Below are 20,367 nucleotides of genomic sequence, written 5' to 3' on the forward strand. Positions count from 1 at the left end.
ATAAGTCACTTCTTTCAGTGCTGTTGTAGCTTTGAATGGTCACTAAGCAAACTGTTGTAAGTTAAGGACTACCTGTATATTCAAACACTGATCTTCTGGGCAGTTTGGTTGCCTTACTGGAAGGAATTCAGAGTCCTGAATTTGAGGCAAGGATATTCTCCCCTTAGAAAGCCTTTCAGTTCAGAAGGCTCTTCCCAGAAGTAACATCTTGGAGCTTTATAGCTGTTGATCCACTGCAGAGGGGAGTGGAGTGGACAGACCTCTTGTGGGGTTTGCCTCCATTTCTTTCAACCACTAAAAAGAATTGCAAGGACCTAAAAATAGCTGAAACATGTTGAGGTCCCTCCCAACAGTAATGCTCTTGCAGTTAGAATAATAACCAGGGTTAGAGCTCTATGAAAAGCACTAGGAGGCAAAAATGCCAACAGAGCTTCATTGCTTGTTTTGGCTTGTACATAAAAGCAGAAGAAATGATCTCTTTACAGGCTACCTGTACAGAGGTTACCTTCTGAACTGTCCAGATGTGGAGATAAGAGCTGGGTTGATGTAACGTTAACGGTATCAGGCTAACAGTTGGGAAACTATGAATTTGGTGGGTTTTGCCTTCTGTCTTTTCTACTTCCCTGTCTAGCCTACATCCAAGGGAGTTTAGTGGTCTCCCGTAAAAATGCTAAATAGATCAGATCCTGTTTAGCTTTTTTAGAATTGCCCAAGGTTGGTTTAGGTCAGTGATGGCGAACCTTTTTGGCACTGAATGCCCAAAACGCATGTGCGTACCCTCAAAATGCAGATTTTCAGATATGTGCTGTTTTGCTTTCAAGCAATTTTGAAATAAGTAGATTATGATTTGTTGGGTTTGAAATGCCATGGATGTTCATCTCCACTTAATTTAATTATCTCCATTTCCTAAGCTTCCTCCGAGTATCCTTAATTACATATTGCTTCAATTTTATGTCTGTTGTTTGGCTTTTAACCATACATGCACTACATTTGTGAGATTGGTGTCTGTATAAGTTTATATGGTAAATTTTATCCAGATAACAAAATTAATCTGCAAGATACATCAGTCCACAGGAGATAGTTGGGTTAAGATCATATGAACATTTATGAATTTGTAAACTTTTAAGAGGGCGATTTCTGATTAGGCATTGCAATCATTATATCACATTGGTTTCTGCTATAAACAAGTCAAGTACGAAAACTCACAAGTATTGAGGTAATATATTTGTTAGAATGTAATGCCACTGTCTATCACGTAACATACTGTAAACAGCATTTTGCATTACATGGAACTATGGGCAGATTCCAACTATTAAATATAAAGTATTGAAATCAAATTTGACCAGAAGCTGATTATTTGGTAAATATTTCAGTGTTAAGGAAAATTCAATGAGTATTTAAAGAGGGGTGGGGGAAGCTGCAGAGGAGGATTTGTAGCTACAAACCTCTTTTGGTTTGAATATGAGTCACCTGCGTTGTTACAAGTTCAGTGTGGGCTGTTTATGAGTCAGCTCTAACAAACATATCACCCTAAGGTTAATCAGCAACCACAGGCTCATACATTCTGCTAAAATTTCTCAAATCCCAGGAAACCAGGGTAGCTCAGCCAACACAAACTTTTTTTTCCCTGCATCATTGGAACCAGGTACATTTTTTAAAGAGTGTCAGAAGAAGTCCAGGATAATGACAATCGAGTTACTAGAGCTGAACAACCAGTAGATAGCAGCAAAGAGATACAGAAAACCCATAGTTTCTTGCTGCCATTTAGCAGTGCTCTAGATTTGTGTAGCCCACATCAGATGAATCCTAAATGGGAAGAATATATAGCTCCTGTTGGCCTTCCTTGGCAATGATTCTTACCATTGTCCTCTTAAGCCTTTAATGGGTGGGCAGAAGAACAATATTGCCACCTGTATTTCCATGCGCTTACATTCTAGGCCAGGGTTTTTCAGCCTTTGCAGCTTGAAAATGTGTTGACTTCAACTCCCAGAATTCCCCAACCAGTCTTGAAATCCATACAACTTCAAGGTTGAGAACTGCTGTCTAGGCCATATTTTAGGCCTCGGCCTTTAGGCCTTCTCTAGTCATAGCTTCCATGATAAAATCGCGTCCCTCAAAATAATAAAACTTTACTAAAATCCAGAAATGGACATAACCAAAGAGGGAAGAATTGGGAGAGAAGAAAAGCATAATAAGAAAACTTTAATAAAGGAATGCTCCCAGTGTTACAGCCATGACAATGGGATGCAGGGTTGCACAGGCTTCCATTGTTGCAGCCCCACCAAGATTGTGCTGCTATAGTTGAAGGATAAATTGTCATTTTAGCTGTAATTTGCTTAATCGATTTTAAAGAATGAAATAAATAAGCATCAAATAGGTTATTAAACTTCCCCACCATTTCAAACAGGCCAAAAGAAGTGTACCCTTTTCTCCCAGTCCTGATGTCAACGGATTGATTGATTATGCAATCAAGTTTATTTTGAGTCCTAGCCACCATATAGATGACATCAATATATGACTAATATTCTCTTGCCTCCCCCAAGCAAATAAACAAAGTATGACCTCTAGTGTAACAGTGAGTTTTCACAACTCACTGTTCCTCTTCCTTTCAAAGCAGCCAACTCAATCTTAATAGGTGAAATTCTGCGGATTCCCCAACTTTCCCAGACTGCCTTCTCAATGTTGGTGTATCACATGGGCTGTGAAAATCGCAGGTTGGAAGACTACAGAGCAATATGCATGGAAGGAGATACAAAATGGCAGGTCAGTTGCATTTTGATGGGAAGTTTTTGTTTTAACAGGAACACCCACATCAATTTGTAAATGTTATGTTTGAAAGAAGCCCCTGTGGATTTTTATGGTTGTTGTTTTGGGCCATAAAGACCAAAACATTTTTTTTAATTGTTTAAAGACTATGTGTATGCATGTATTGATAATCTCAAGAACAATTATAATGAAAATAAAACGTGCCATTCTCATCTTGTTTTGTCCTAGAACTGTTTCAAGCAATATATAGGTTTTTAGGAAAAACACTTAAGTACAACAAAGATTAGGCATAAAAATATTTCCTTATTTTGATAGGGCAAGGAAGTGGAGAAAGAAAAACAGTAATTATGACCTTATTATTAATTCTGTTTCAGCCAGTAATTTCTTTACCCCAGACAGCAGATTACAATAGCCCATTTTCTAGAACTGACCATAGTAACAATAACTTGCAAATCTCTGAAGTTTGTTTTAAAATACAAATATGTATCTAAATTTCACAGGCTAGGGTTCTTTAGCAATCCAAACATTTTTCCAAGTGATTTATGATGAGCTGTCAAGACAACAGCGAGTGTGTATACACACACAAACACAAACACATAAACCATTCCCTCAGAAGGACTGGGCAATTATTCAAGCTGATTTTGTCTCTGGCACTATTAACTTTTGACATACTACTATCCTGAAAAGAGAAATGCATTAAAAACTAGAACTTAACATGGATCTATGAAAAGGTTTCAGATACATCTTTATGTTGTTATCATCAGGGATAACACTGGAATGAGATTTAAGCCAAATGCATCTTCTTCAGATTTTGCCAAGTAGAAGGAAAGAGCCTCTTTATAATTTCACACAGCGATGTGAATTCAATACACCAATAATTTCCAAACTGGCTGTGTTCAATTTGAACTCTAAGGACAGTTATGTCTTTTCCCCAAGAGGGCAGAAATTTGGATACAGTTAGCATATGCTGTTTGATATGTATAAATGCAAATGTGAGTTACTAAAAGAATTTTAAAATGCATCTCATCAGAGTAGTAAGACCAGGGAGCAGTCAGATTGCTTGCTCAATCTGTTGTTCAGATGCTCTCTGCAGATGGGTGATGTTACGAGTCCTATTTGTGTACTTCTCTTTATCTTGAAATCAAACTTGGATCTGGATGTCTTGACTAAAATCTAACAAAAAGGATGGTTCTACTTAGTGGTTAATCTGATTGGCTCTGTGGCCCCAAGAAAAAGAAAGGCAGAGATCTCTCTCACACACCAGTGAACAAACATGTTGTGGCCAGTGTCAATGGCATAATGGTTTGTCTCTTTTTTTAGTGTTAAAAGTTATTTCATTTCTGGCAAATGCAGTCTATGCAAATTCAGCAAGAAGGTGGCTGAGTCCAATTTCATGATGGGAAAACTCAGCAAACACAAGGCAAACTGGCGATTAGGTAATGGAGTGGATGGTTCCATCTGCTTTGAGTTTAACGCAGCAAAATAAAACCACCTGATACCATCTTGCTTTTTTTACTGAATGCAATCAATTTATTACATAGCTTTTGTTATCGTGGATATATAGATTTGGATACCTAAAAAGTCTTATTTCAGACAAATAACCTTGCCATTAATAATTCATTTAATTGCGACACATCACGATGAGACCTACATCACCTTTTGGATCTGTTGCACTTTTGTCGTATTTTATGTACAATCTTCCTCCTCCTCCTCTTCTCATTAAAAAAACCTATCAGGCATATTAAATCTGACAAGTGTAAATATAGACTGTTCTAAAAATGATTAAACCATCGAATAATTTGAAAAAGAAACTCCTCTCGTGGGTATTGCCACTTTTTCTACCACGTTGATAAGGAGAAAAAACATTTTGTATAAAAAGTGCAGTCCCCAAATACAACATTGCTCCTCTCACTACTTTAGAATATCCTGTGTGATGGATTAAAATTCTTACCATATTATTGCAGATACCTGTTCATTCATTAGTCAGAGTTATGTTGACTGAGTTGAACAAGTCATGTCCCTGATAGTTTGTCTATAGACATGTAGATGACTGCAATAATTTGGACAAATTTATGCATCTTTACTCAGAAGGACTCCCCTATATTCAGATGTGCTTATGCCATGAAAATTGTGCATAGCATTCCTTTTTCTTACTTTAGCACTTACGGTGAATTAATAGAATTTGTGTCTTTTTCTGATATGGCTACTTGTCCACTGAAGCAGAGCTGGACAATATCCAATAGGCAAAGCAACATCAAAAGCCAAAGTCTGCATCAAGTAAATAGAGCTCCATTAAAGAAAACCCCAAAATTATTTTATAGGATTTCAATCCAGCTTTTTCATGTGGAATATTTTAAGATATTTCAAGATGCAGGATTAAATAGGAAGATATCAGAAATTGTAAGCATGGTCAACATTTTGTTTTTTGTTTTATTTGCAAGGGGTTGTCAAGCTATTCTATTAACTGCTTCTGTTTATAGCTTTTTTGATACTAGTTATAAAACTTTCCAGTGTAGTTCCTTGTTTCTAACACAGTGGCATATATTTCTTAAATATATAGCACTGTCCAAGTGGTAATTTAGGAACTGGAGCACTAAATGTTCTTTCTCTCCATAAACTACCTAGAAGCAATGAAGCCAATATTTGAGGGCCTTTGCACCTCTATTGCTATCTGGTTTGGCTTTGCAACTAAACAAGACGGACACAGACATCAACGGATAATTAGAACTATAGAAAAAAATTGCTACCAACCTGCCTGTATACTGCATGAGTCAAAAAGAGGGCTGTGAAAATCTACAGACCCCTTACATCCTGGACATAAATTGTTTCAATTTCTACCCTCAAAACTTCGTTATAGAGCATTGCACACCAGAACAACTAGACAAAAGGACAGTTTTTCCCCACGTGCCATCATTCTGATAAACAGCTAATTACCACAACACTGCCAAACTATTTACTAAGACTATATTACTATTATTCTTCTCATCCTACCTATCTCCTTCTACTTATGATTATAATCTTGTTGCTTGTATCTTTACGGTTTATATTGTTTTATTTAGTTTCCCAGTATGAATTGGATTGCTTATTTAGTATCCTATGACTATCACTAAGTGATGTATCTTATGATTCATGATGAATGTATTTATGATTACTATGACCATGATTTATCACTTATATCTTTTATGTATACTGAGAGCTTATGCACCGAAGACAAATTCCTTGTGTGTCCAATCGCACTTGGCCAATAAAGAATTCTACTTTATTCTATATATGGCATGTAATCTATGCTATCTTCATAAGTAAAAATGTAATAATAACAGTATTAAAATTAATAATTTTCTTTTTTGCTTAGTACATTGTACACGCCCAGATAATGTGCTTTGTAAATAATAGTTTCTGGCCTAGCATTTAGCTTTAAACCAAACAGCTTTGATGGAGTCCACAAATAATGATTAAATAAACCATGGCTAATTGAGATACTTTTAACTCAGTTAATAAAATTAAGAATGATTTTGCTTTCCAAATGCCTGAATAGGTACTGTATTCAATAGTCCCCACATTTATCTGTTGCAAATAAGCCTGACAAATAAATTAATAGAGCTTATTCCAAAGAAAGGGGAAGCATTCACATGTATTAATAATATATGTGATTTGTTTGTTTAATTATATTTTATTAACTAAGGCACAATTAGCTGAATCTACAGACCACCCAAACATAATCACAATGGCTGCGGTCACACATTACACCAAGAACAAAAGAACAAAGCATGATAACACAATGTGAAAGTACAAAATTGACTCATGCAGCTTAGCTGAAAACCATGTGAATGGGGAGAGACAGAGTCCTGCCCATCTGTTGTTATGTTGGCTACTACTAGAAACATGTACCAATAATGACTTATTTTTGGCCAACAACAAAGCCAAGAAGGTGGCTTCATTCTGGCAGCTTAAAGTTTGAATCTAGATACAGAAGCAGCAACAGCAGCTGAAGAGCAGATTTATATAAGTGAGATACTTTTAACTCAGTTAATAAAATTAAGAATGATTTTGCTTTCCAAATGCCTGAATAGGTACTGTATTCAATAGTCCCCACATTTATCTGTTGCAAATAAGCCTGACAAATAAATTAATAGAGCTTATTCCAAAGAAAGGGGAAGCATTCACATGTATTAATAATATATGTGATTTGTTTGTTTAATTATATTTTATTAACTAAGGCACAATTAGCTGAATCTACAGACCACCCAAACATAATCACAATGGCTGGGGTCACACATTACACCAAGAACAAAAGAACAAAGCATGATAACACAATGTGAAAGTACAAAATTGACTCATGCAGCTTAGCTGAAAACCATGTGAATGGGGAGAGACAGAGTCCTGCCCATCTGTTGTTATGTTGGCTACTACTAGAAACATGTACCAATAATGACTTATTTTTGGCCAACAACAAAGCCAAGAAGGTGGCTTCATTCTGGCAGCTTAAAGTTTGATCTAGATACAGAAGCAGCAACAGCAGCTGAAGAGCAGATTTATATTATCCAAATGGATGCCTTTCAGATGTGTTGGGTTTTTGCCCTCAGGTATGTTATGTGTACAAACAAAACCACGCAACAAATACTTTGCATAACCAAATATTTATTCCAGAATGATTAATGTAATAATTAATCTTGTACAGGGAGAAAGGTAGGCAGCTTTTACTGTCAATTATCTAGTCTATAATTCAGTCTTCTGTCTGACAATTATGTCTTAGTCCAAACTCTCCAGAGACTGAGGAAAAGAGCCTTCCTATCTTTCAAGGTTTCACAGAGCATTATTCTAGAACTCTTGTCAGCCCCCAGAGCTTTTAAGTTACATTGATAGTGCTGAATGATAGTCAACATTTTACATAACTGTGGTGTGATTAATTAAGGAGTTGCAACTGGAAGGACCCAAGAGACAGGTCCTCTGGAACATAATTCTCCATGAAGTGAGACTGACCCTTCCAGAATTCCCTCAAAATGTGCTTATGTTAAGAGGTGTGGGGATCTCAGGGAACAGATTTGTTGAAAAGGCTACATTATCCGTATCACTGAAGATGTTCTTCCCTAGTCTTTTAAAATAATATTAATATTCTTATTATGAAACCTTTTTAAAGATTGGTTTTTATGAGCTAATTTTTTTATTGTATACCTCCCAGAGACATATTTGTGAGATACGGGACTATATAAATGTGAGGAATAAAGTTAATTTAAATTGAACTGAATTTAAAACAAATATAATGCTTGCCCTCATCCTTCCCACTTCTTTGTTTTGGTACCACCAACTCTATAAAGTTAACCACACTCTAAAGAGGAGTTCTCAGGAATAGAAACATTGCACCCTCTAAACTTAAACTACAGATTAATTTAAGGTGTTTTTTTTTTTTCATTTCAGAAGTTCAAGATTGAACCTGGGACATTCTCCTTATAATGTATGTGCTTTACCATTGAACTACGGTTCTTTCCCAACCACTGGAATTCATAGTTATGGTTATGATATGTACTGTGTGTAAGCATGTTTTGTTGGCATGTTTCAGATTAACCTGATTCATAGATGATAGGAGATGAATAGAATATTTGTAGGCCCCTGAGACCAAATCCTGAGTTCAGTGTGACTTAACTCCTGCTTTTATACCTCAACACCAGCAAAATGAACTATCTCAGTGGCTCTCAATCTTTTCTTCAGGATGGACCCCCTTTAAATACCTTTGTGGCCACAGACCTTGGCCATGGAGTCTCAAGACTAACTCAAGATTTAAATCATAAGATTTCTTCAAGTCTTCAAGGACCTCCTGGGACAACATCACGGCCCCCCAGAGGTATGCGGACCCCAGTTTAAGAACCACTGATCTATCTTATAGAGGAGATGTAGCTTTCTCTGCTGCTATTTATGTGACAAACTCTCAAGCAGTACAGAAATGGTACTCTGTTTGATCACTTTTATCTCCTACTTTCTCAAATATTACAGCATCTCTCTGGTACATGAGTATATGTCACATAAATTCTTTCAGGAAAACCTGAAATTTACTGGTGTAGAAAATGAAGAATTTGATAAAGTATTCCAATAAGTATTCCAAGTATTCATTCTTCATTTTTATAGCAGTGAGCTGCAAGTTTTTTTTAAAAGACTGTATATATCTATCAAGTGCTGCAGAAATCTCCATATTTATTTATTTATGGTATTTGACAGAAGAAATAGGTTAAAACTAGCTCTTAATTTTTCACAAAAAGGAACTGATCTTTTAATAAAGGTTTTATTAAAGACTTTTTTATTTTTCCCTTTCTTACAGATTGCAGTACTCTTAAAACAGAATGGTTTATTAATTACAGATTAGAAAGTTAATACAGACACCCACAAACAAATTTCTTAAACCAGATCAATGCATTAAAATCTGATAGTTGCTCACAGTAGCTCCTCCAACATACTAATGTCCTCTTGGTGTTAGCTTCTGGCAGATCCCTCATGATTTAGCTGGGACCTTCTGGGACATCCTTCCAAAAAAGCCATTCAGAAGTCAAATTATGCAAAAGATTATATCCACCAGAAGACAGCTTATGGCCAAGCACCCATCTTCCAAACTTATCAGTTTCTTAAAGAAACAGTTTTATTCCTTGAAAATGGTGAATGCTTTTTAAAATTCCGGTTCTAGCGCTGGTTCCATCTACCTTTCCATTGATCTGACCATCTTAGTAAAGCATGTCATCAGATTCCTCTTTTCAATTCATTTCAGATCTCCACTTCCTAATTTGGGACCTCTTTCTATCTGCCTTGCTTTTTCCTGAATTCTCATTTCTGTTTCAAATAAGTAAACATGCTTGTTGGGGCAGACTAGTGGGATTTCATGCATTTGTTCTTTCCACGCTTCTGAGACAGATTTTTTTCCCTGATTTCCTAAATAAGATAGACGCTTGTATAAAGCATTCCCTAACTAAACCAGATGTCTTCCCAAACCACAGAATGCTTTCCTCTTTAGCTGACTCATACTTCTCAAGAGATATTTATGGAGTTGTTAACATGGTTTTAAAACACAGCAATTTTGGAAAACAGAGACCAATTTCTTCCCTGCTTTTGTGTTTCTAGTATATGCCTTGGTAAAAACTGAAATTACCTCCTGCTTGTTCATGTTTTATTGTGCAAATTGTTTTGATAAGCTCTGTTGGGTATATTGATACACCAACTAGGTTTGGGTGACTAAATATATAAACCTAGGTTTAAGTGTTTGTAGCTTTAAGCACCAAACTGCAATGTAATTAGATAATTAAGGGTGCGGTTGCAAGCAGCAATATAAGGCAATAAGAGAAACGTAACACCTCCTGGTTACTGGTCACTGATCTGCTGGCTACTGGTCCCTGGCTACTGGTCCCTGGTCTGGTCCGTCTCTCTGCTGTCTGCTGCCTGCTGTTTACTCCTGTTTGAGACGTCTGCTTGTTAATGCTTGTTGGCTACTGTGCTGGATACCGTTTCTACTGAACAAAAGGACTGTTTACTTGGTGAGCTGATATCCTGTGCATACTCAGCGTTGTCTTCGAGAGAAAGGTATCGGGAGGAGAAGATGTACAAGCAGATAAGGACATTGTACTGACTAGTTAATGGACTAGGTTACTGGATGGATATATTGGATAATGACATATGGACTGAATGACACTGCTTAAACTCTGAATGAATTAAATTACTATTTAAAAACTACAAACAGTGTTTTTGTCTCCAGTGTGTGCATACTCTTGGGCCCAGCCTCTCTCTCACGTGGCTGCCTGGCTTGACTGGTGCTGTGCACTCTGCTTGGGGGTTTGTCCCCAAACACTAACATTGGTTATGGGCCCAGCAGTGAGCACAGTCTAACTAACCAGGTTATAGCAGAGAGAGTTTGGGGTGAGTTGCACATTACTGTAAAAACAAACTGTTTGTTGAATAGTTATTTATCTGAATAGCAATGGCACAAGTAAATTTGCCAAGTCTGTCCATGATATCCAGACTAGATGGAACAAACTATGTTTCATGGTCAATGAAATGTAGTTTACTTCTACGAAGAGAAGGTTTGTGGGACATAATAACAAACCCACCAGATGTATCTAACTTAGATCCTAATGTTGAAGAGGATGCCAAAAAGATACAAGACTATGAACGAAAGAATGAGCAGGCTTTATGCATCATAGGTCTGACTCTCTCAGACCAGCAACTCATTCATATCCGTGGAGAGGAAAATGCTGCTAACTGCTGGGAGAATCTCAGAAAGATTTATGTTCGAGACAGTGTAGGAGCTCATATCAATCTTACACGGAAGCTGTTTAGAACACATCTTGAGAAGAATGGAGACATGTTAACTCATTTAAACTGTATGAAAAGCATTTTTCAGGAATTACAAGAAAAAGAGCTTATATTTAATGAGTTACAACAAGTATACATTATACTGTCTTCATTGGATCGAACCTATGATGATTTTGTGACGGCTTTAGAGGTATTGCCAAAGGAAAGTTTATCAGTAACTGAGATTACCGGCAGGCTATTAGAAGAAGCCAGAAGAAGGTTTGAGCGTGACCAGCTGAGAGAAGATAAGCCTAATAAAGAAGAGAAATTATCTTCAAAGCTTGAAAGAAACCAACTTAGTAAAGTAAAGCACCCGGAAGAAGAGAATTTATCTTCGACGGCATACACAATTAAAAAGTGTTTTAATTGTGGAGGCAGAGGACATTTGGCAAGATTCTGCAGAAAAGGAAAAAGCCAGAATGTAAGAAAGCCAAAGAAATCCTTTGAACTAGCCACGTTTAGCAACTGTGATGTGAAGAATGATTTATGGGTGGTGGACAGTGGTGCATCCCACTGCATCACGAGAGATAAGACAAAATTTATAAAAATGTCTTCAAGCTCTCAGTATATATCACTCGCGAATGGCTGGCACCTCAAGGCCAAGGGTGAAGGTATTGCATATTGTCCATGCTTAAACCAGAATATAAAAATGTTGTATGTACCACAGTTAAAGATGAACTTACTTTCTGTAAGAGAATTAGATAAACTAGGTTATGTAGTTACATTTAAGGATAATAAGTGCATACTTGATAAAGATAACAAAAGGGTAACTGCAGTTTTAAATGGAGCATTGTATGTCTTACATGATAGTAAGAAAGGGGAGGCACAGACTGTATTTAACAATATAAAGCCTCATAATGAATGTATCCATTTATTGCATAGGCGTTTGGGGCATGTAAATTTTAAAATGCTAAAACGTACAGTAGAGTTATCTGATGGAATAAAGTTAAAACCCTGTGATAAATATTTGCGTTGTAATGTCTGCTGTGAAGATAAGAGTAAAATATTGCCTGCAAATAGGCTAAATGGTTTCAAAACTAAAGAACCTTTAGAAGTAGTATTTGCAGACATTATAGGTCCAAAGAAACCCAGTATGGGGGATGCTCGATATATACTGAGCATTATGGACCATTACTCTAGATATGGGTTTTGCTACCTAATGAAAAGCAAAACTGAAACATATCAACATTTCTTCAACTGGTTAAAGTTTGCAGAAAGAAAGTCTAAACGGAAACTGATAACCTTGGTGACAGATAATGGTACGGAATTTGTAAACAGCAAATTCCAGAATAGATTAAAGGTAGCTAGAATAGAGCACAAGAAATCTGCACCATACAGACCACAACACAACGCATTTATAGAGAGAAGAGGCCAAACACTACAGGCAATGGTTAGAACGATGTTAACTGATTCTGGATTACCTGATTCTGTGTGGGGGGAGGCTGCAATGTGTGCCAATAACATATTGAACAACGTTGTTAACTCAACTACTGGTGAAATACCATTCACCATGTGGCATGGCAGGAAGCCTGATCTGAGTTACCTGCACACATTTGGTGCACCAGCATGGGTGCATATCCCTACACAACTCAGGCGTAAAGGGCAACACAGAGCTAAACAATTCTTCTTTGTTGGTTACCAAGCTAACCATAGGGCATATAGATTTTGGGAGAAAGGCACATCTAAGGTGTTATGTAGTGCCAATGCCCAATTTCTAGAGCACGTAGGATGGGATAAGTTAGAACAGGATAACAATAAAGAAGTAATTATTGAATCCTATAGAAATCCCATTAATTATCCCTGTAACTTTAAGAATAGAGTAAAGAGAGAAGTACAGGAAGAGATAGAGCCCATAGAAGAAGAAATAGAACCAATAGCTGAGCAAGCTGAGGAACATGAACAGGTAGTAATTCAAAGAAGTCCTCATACAAGCCCTGTAATTCCCAGAAGAACTACACGAATATCTAGACCGCCTGATAGATACCAGGCTAACACAGTGTGCCAGGTTAATAAAGTTCCATATACTGTGGATGAAATTAAAATGTATTCTTCTAAAGATAAGGAAAGTTGGTATGCAGCAATGAATAAGGAATTGAAATCCTTGAAGGATATGAAAGTATATGAAAATACGAGATTACCTGTAGATGTAAAACCCATTGGCTGCAAATGGATTTTTAAGATAAAAACTAACAAGGATGGAAATATAATCCATAAGGCGAGATTAGTAGCCCAAGGTTTTAGACAAAGTGCAAATGACTATGATGAGGTATTTGCACCAAGTCTTAAAGCAGCAACGTTAAGGGCAGCTTTAGTGTGGGCAGCAAGCAAGAAATATATAGTTAACCATTTAGATGTGGAAACTGCTTACTTGCACGCTCCACTAAGACATACTGTATATATGAAAAAGCCTAGTGGATTGAAAGGTGAAAATAATAATGATTGTTGGTTGTTAAAAAAGAGCCTTTATGGTCTTAAACAATCGGGCTATGAATGGAACCAGTATATTGTAAAGGAACTGAACAATATAGGGTTTAAAGCTGGTTTAGCCGATCCATGTCTATTTAAGAGGGAGACAAATGGGAAAATATCATTATTATTATTATTCACTGATGATATTGCGTTGATTACTGAGACTAATGATGAAGCAAATAAAATAATAGCATCATTAGGTAAGAAAATAAAAATCAAGCAATTAGGGGAGATAAAGAGATATCTAGGTTTGAATATACTGAAAACACAGAAAGGTTTTAAGATATCTCAGGAGGATAAGATATCTAAATTGCTAATAGATTATAAGATGGAACTTTGTAAGACTGCAAAGACTCCAATGAGTCAGGATATTTGCAAAATGGATGCTCAAAGTCCCAAGTTTGATAAGGCAATATATCAATCTTTGATTGGTAGCTTATCATACATTAGCAATTGGTCAAGGCCAGATATAGCTTTTAGTATTAATCAACTGGCACGACATAATAATGATCCGCTTCAATGTCATTGGAATGCATTGAAAAGAATCTTAAGATATCTTAAAGGAACATTACACCATGCACTGTATCTAGAACCAAAAGGTGATCTAATACTGAGTGCTTATGCAGATGCTAGTTTTGCATCAGAAAGAGATACAAGAAAGTCGACTTCAGGAACAGCCATAATGCTGGGTAAGACATTAATAGGTTGGAAGTCAATTAGACAACAGCATATAAGTTTGTCTACTATGGAGGCAGAATTCTCCTGTTTATCGCTATTATGTACTGAGTTAATTATGTATAAACAAATGTTGAATGATATGGGTATAACTGTAAATTATCCTATAATTGTACATGAAGATAATCAGGCAGCAATTCAAATGGCCACAAATATTGCAGTAAAAACTAGGAGCAAGCATACGGATTTAAGGTATCTAAACGTTAGACAATCTGTACAGAGTAAAATGATACAGCTGGAGTACTGCATGTCGGAGGACAATATAGCTGATAATTTTACTAAAGCCCAAGGTGCCATTAAGCACCAAGAGAGTTGTGTAAAGTATGGGTTTAAATTGTAAGGGTATTATATATTTATATCACCCAAAAGGGGAGAATGTTGGGTATATTGATACACCAACTAGGTTTGGGTGACTAAATATATAAACCTAGGTTTAAGTGTTTGTAGCTTTAAGCACCAAACTGCAATGTAATTAGATAATTAAGGGTGCGGTTGCAAGCAGCAATATAAGGCAATAAGAGAAACGTAACACCTCCTGGTTACTGGTCACTGATCTGCTGGCTACTGGTCCCTGGCTACTGGTCCCTGGTCTGGTCCGTCTCTCTGCTGTCTGCTGCCTGCTGTTTACTCCTGTTTGAGACGTCTGCTTGTTAATGCTTGTTGGCTACTGTGCTGGATACCGTTTCTACTGAACAAAAGGACTGTTTACTTGGTGAGCTGATATCCTGTGCATACTCAGCGTTGTCTTCGAGAGAAAGGTATCGGGAGGAGAAGATATACAAGCAGATACGGACGTTGTACTGACTAGTTAATGGACTAGGTTACTGGATGGATATATTGGATAATGACATATGGACTGAATGACACTGCTTAAACTCTGAATGAATTAAATTACTATTTAAAAACTACAAACAGTGTTTTTGTCTCCAGTGTGTGCATACTCTTGGGCCCAGCCTCTCTCTCACGTGGCTGCCTGGCTTGACTGGTGCTGTGCACTCTGCTTGGGGGTTTGTCCCCAAACACTAACAAGCTCTGCTTTATCTGGAGCCCTATATTAATGGCTTAAACAAGTTGGCACAGCCCTGTTTTTATGAACAACTCCTATTCAATTTGTGTTTCACCGAGAAAAACATGAAATATATGTAAGTTAATTCATAGATTGAGACAAGAAATGGTATCTCTTCTTTCCTTCCAAGGTAGAGAAGCAGATCACAAAGAAGATTCTAAGTTATTTGCTGCAAATTGGCCCCAATTTGAGGTGGTGGTATATTTTTATGTGGAAATCTACGATTGTATAGCATTTATCTCATCTGGCCATTTTCAAGAAAGTATCCAGCTGTTAGCTATCCTCAGTCATATGTCACTCCAAGAGCCATTTTTGTAGCCCTCAATTCTCTTTCAAGTGGTGCATCTAGTTCAGCATTGTCTAACATCGGTAGTTGTCAAATAATCAAGGCCTTGATGCTGCAGAGAAGTGTGGAGGGATGCAGATACAGATGAGGAGGGATACAGATTGAGGAAAAGAAAGGAAGAGAGAAAAAGGGAAGAAAAGGGAAAGCGAGTATGTGCTGTCCAGATGGTATATAGGTAATTGGGAATTGAGATAGTTAAGTTAGAATTGGGAGCTGTCCCCTTAAGGGAATGCCTCATGGTAAATGTAGTTAATGCATCACAGGAAATATAGTTCATGTCATGTGGTCACATCTGTAATCCTGATTGGTCACTGAATTGACCCTTGGTTGGGTTGGGGGAGTTTCCTCCTGCTTGGACCCTAGCAGCGTGCTGGTGTCTTACCCTTTACTCCATTGTTATGGGATGAAAGATCACTGTGATGAATCTCGACATAACCGTGAGTTATATTTGAGGATGCCTTGTTACCCAATAAAGAAACTTCGTATGGAAGCCTTTGCAAAGTTTGTCTGTCTGTCTGTCATTCAGCCAGCAATTAAAAGACAGAACAGAGTAAGAAACGGAAGAAAGAGAAAGAACAGAAAGGAAGGCTGGATGTTAGCAAACAGGTAGATGAGTTTGTATGAAAGGTTGGTAAAGTAGATGGCATTCCTAAAAATAGGTGGCATAGCTATTGTTCACAAGGTCAGTCCATAGCCCAGCAATTTTAGACACCTTCTATGCATCTAATCAAGGATATCCATCATACATGTCCTTTATTTCCTTCTACTAGTATTTTTACATTTTGCTGCTCTTTTCATCTGTTCTTTTTTTTTTTTTTCAACATGGGGAGTTGTAAGTGGGGAAAGATAGGAACACTTTATATTGGTAGAATAACCAGCAAAGTGAATTCAGGCTTGTATTATCCTAAGGTTTTTCTTCTTTTATTTCCAAGTTCTGTGAGAGACAACCTCAACAGAATTATGAAAGCATGTTTGGTTTAAATGTCGATCACTTCTTTTAAAAAGAAATCCAGCTGTGGATATTAAGTACTTCTGGAGAGATTTTATATTTAGCCTTCCAAACCAATGCTTGGATTTGAAAATCTGATGTTTTATACCAGTGGGAAGTTATATAAAACAGATTATGTGGGCACATGTCTTCTTATGCAAATCCGCATGCAGTCAAACTGGAATTGCTGTGTGTTGTATCATCTCTCAGTCAGTTCATCTACCCATGCACAATGTCAATATGAGAACATACAGGATTGGCACTAGTCCGAGAATGGTATCAAAGTATTATGTGAAGATACTTAAAGAGATGTTAACTCTAGGGAGGCTCTCTTCTGAGTTGCTTCCCACACCACTCTTCCTTCTGTGGGCTGAGATATTCTTTGCATGACAGTTGTCTAGTTTGCAACTCTTCCTCCTGTGTCCCAACGTCCTTCACACATACCATTACACCAGGGGTGGGATTCTACCACTTCACACCTATTCGCTAGAACTGGTTGTTAACATTCTAAGCAGTTCAGAGAACCGGTTGTTAGAAGAAATTACTGGCCTAATTCTGTAAGGAAGGCAGGAAGGAAACATTCTGGTGTTGCTTACAGAAACTGCCTCTCCGTTAACTCTTATTAAATTCTTGGCAGGACTAGACTTCCTATCTCAGGAACGTCTCTGGAGTTTTTCCCCCCTCCTTTGCTGGTACTTTGCTTGTGTGGAATGACCATTCAAAGTTACAATAGCACTGAAAAAAGTGACTTATGACCATTTTTCACACTTACAACTGTTGCAGCATCCCCATAGTCATGAGAGCCCAGGGGAGGAGATGCGTGCCTCAATGTGAGTGATATTGAGTTGGCCACAACCAGCCAATAACATGACCACGAAGCCATGTCCACCCAATCACATGACTACCAAGCCACACCCACCACCTAAGTCACGCCCACAGAACCAGTTGTTAAAAATTTTGAATCCCACCCTGCATTACACCACATTATGAGTGATATTTACTGGTATTTATTTATTGCACTTGTTTGCCGCCCATTTCACTCTTGTGGGAACATGGCCCACAATAGGAAAAGAGGTTCCTATTATCAACATCAAGACATTTTTTGCATCTCCTTACCTTTTTCAGTATATGTATTTACTTATTCCTTTACCATTACATCTTACTCTTGCTATAAATCAATATAGTTTATCCTTACACATCAATCTTCTCCATGGGATATTTACATATTCCCTCATTCTTTCCCTAATTGCCATTTTATCTTCTTTTTATTTCTATGATATTGATAATGTATAAAGTTTTATTTTATGTTTTTAAAATTTGTAAACTTAATAAAATTTATTTTTTTAAAAAAAGGAAAAGAGGTTCCTGGTTTTCTGTTAAGGGATTATGCTGTACTATTACCATTTTCCAAAGTCCTAAAATATAACTGGGTAAAGTTGCACAGGTGCATAATCTATGTGGCAGCTGCAAGTTGGGAAGTGGAGAAAAGCTAGGTAGTTTTCTGAGGGACAAAATTGTTCTTTTTGTTAGCTGTTTGCTCTCACAGCATTAAGTTCATGTATCTTCCTCTTAATTATGACAATGCTAATTATAATAGCAATAGCACTTAGACTTATGTACCACTTTACAGCCCTCTCTAAGCGGTTTACAGAGTCAGCATATTGCCCCCAACAATACTGCATTTCATTAATAAAATTATAGTCAAATGATTGTTTAATAATGATATCAGGCTATATAATCGTTGATTGATAATATGAGCTATTATGTAATATAACTACAATGGAGACTATGAAATGGATGCACAAAAAAAAGTGGTAAACCAACCGATACACTGTCTGTAAATTCATGAAGGAGGATGACGTTTTTATGTTTTATGTGCTTTTGTTTGTTGTTAAAATCAATAAAACTTTTTTTTTTAAAAAAATACTGCATTTCACCTTCCGAAAATGCAGGTTACATATTTGTCCTAGAACTCCTAGTAACAACATGATGAGGGCAGAAATCCATGATACAGACCTGAACTGTATCATGTTTGTAGGAGGGAAAGAAATCAGGCTGGACAAAGAGCACATCTAAGTGTAAAAACAGAGATTAAAAGCCCTTAAAATCATGGCAGGAAATAAGATTCAGGCCTAACCCTAAATATGTTTGCTGTATTAAGATACGTCATCATTCACCCTTGTGCTTTGTTTCAATACTCTTCCGGCAGCTGAAGAATAAATATCAGTTTATGGATTCAAACATGTTTGGCTGGAGAACTAATCTGAAATCATTCTATGATGTTTGCTTATGTACAACCCAGAGTCTGGTGTGGCAAAGCTGCTAGAGATATTGAGACAGGATATTCTTTGTACACCACCTTTTCCTCCTATTCATTTGTGAGATTGAATGGCCATCCACTGGCCTCTTTTTTTAAAAAAAAAAATTAGAGTCTGTGCCTTGAACATCAAAATAAACTACAATGTCTTTTAAAAATGCTTAAATATAAAGATCCCTTATAGATGTTAGTAATGTATCATGGCTTCAATTAACTGATACATGTATGCCTGTAAATGCACATTTGGTATATTTGTTTCTTTTTTAGCTGTTTCCCCTTTATATTTATTTTGCATTCATTTTTGTTTTTGTATTTCATTAAAAAAAAACTTAGGAAAAACAATTGCACAGATTTGCCAATGGTATCCATTTCAAAGTACAAGGGTAGTGGACAGGGATATGGTTCTCTATATAACTCATGTATGGGTACTTGAGTTTTTCCCCGGGGGTAAATATGAGGCAGAATTGCAGAAAAGTACAGCTATGGTTATTCCAATAAAAGAAGGTGGGCCTCAAGGGAAATATTACAAGAATATTCCCAGAATCGTTCTGCCTTGTGATGAGAATGGGGTTTATCAGGTTAATAAGGTAAGGATCAAACCTTGCAATTAAATTGTCAGAATTGATGTTCCCATTATATAAGAACTAGGGGGACACATTGTAATTTATTTAATTGGTAGATTAATCAACTAAAGTTTTAGGTTCATTTGATAGGTGGAATAATAAGGATTACAGTAAGGGCACATGTTTTCAATGAGGGGCTCTTCAGAGAAGTGAGATTTTAATTGTTTTAATTCCCCAATTATCACAGTCAGTCTTAGAAAGGCTGAATTAAGGGTGATAAGCTCACATAGTTAGATTGAACAGTTGAGGTTTTGATTGATTAATATGTGAGATGAAATTTAATGAAGCTGGAGGTTATAAAAGTATAATTCTTCAAAGTCCAGGGTCTTTTTGCAGGGATGAGATGGGTACCACATGCATATAATGAACAAACAAATAAATACTGTTATTATTCTGAGAGTTATTTTAGTGTACTGTGATTTTATTAATTTATTACAAACTTCTATATTTCAAAGACATTTCTAACAACTGAATAAATACACTCACAAGTAACCATTTTATCATTTTTAAAATCTACCCCAGGGATATCAAACTCGATTTCATTAAGGGCCACATCAGGGTTGTGTTTGACCTCAGGGGGGAAAGGGGGCAGGGGGGCATTGACAGCTCAATGTCACTCATGTCGGGGGCGCCTGTTGTGGCCAAGTGCTCTGCCAGAGAAAATGGGCTCCTGAGATCTGTTTTGGCTGCCACAGCCTCCTTGCAACCCTCTGCCAATGACAACTGAACTCA

General features: G+C 37.0%; 1 protein-coding gene across 7 annotated transcripts in view; it reads left to right on the forward strand.

Moving 5' to 3' along the window:
- The first annotated feature begins 2,590 nt into the window (after window positions 1-2,590).
- Window positions 2,591-20,367, forward strand: part of LOC113433893 (uncharacterized) — a 40,766-nt gene continuing 22,989 nt past the window's right edge. For 3 of the 7 annotated variants that reach the window (XM_087919873.1, XM_087919875.1, XM_087919874.1), the window contains exons 1-2: window positions 2,591-2,763; window positions 8,473-8,605. In XM_087919873.1, the coding sequence (XP_087775999.1) occupies window positions 2,680-2,763; window positions 8,473-8,605 (217 nt within the window). In that variant the 5' untranslated portion in view covers window positions 2,591-2,679. Of the gene's footprint in view, window positions 2,764-8,181; window positions 8,219-8,472; window positions 8,606-9,242; window positions 10,388-15,491; window positions 16,199-20,367 lie in introns of those variants that run through there. The other 4 variants (XR_015740728.1, XR_015740730.1, XR_015740729.1 and 1 more) reach the window with 3 other exon arrangements.

The sequence above is a fragment of the Pseudonaja textilis genome, chromosome 1 (genome assembly GCF_049901715.1).
Source record: "Pseudonaja textilis isolate UNSWEBS1 chromosome 1, rPseTex1.2, whole genome shotgun sequence".
NCBI classification, from domain to species: domain Eukaryota; kingdom Metazoa; phylum Chordata; class Lepidosauria; order Squamata; family Elapidae; genus Pseudonaja; species Pseudonaja textilis.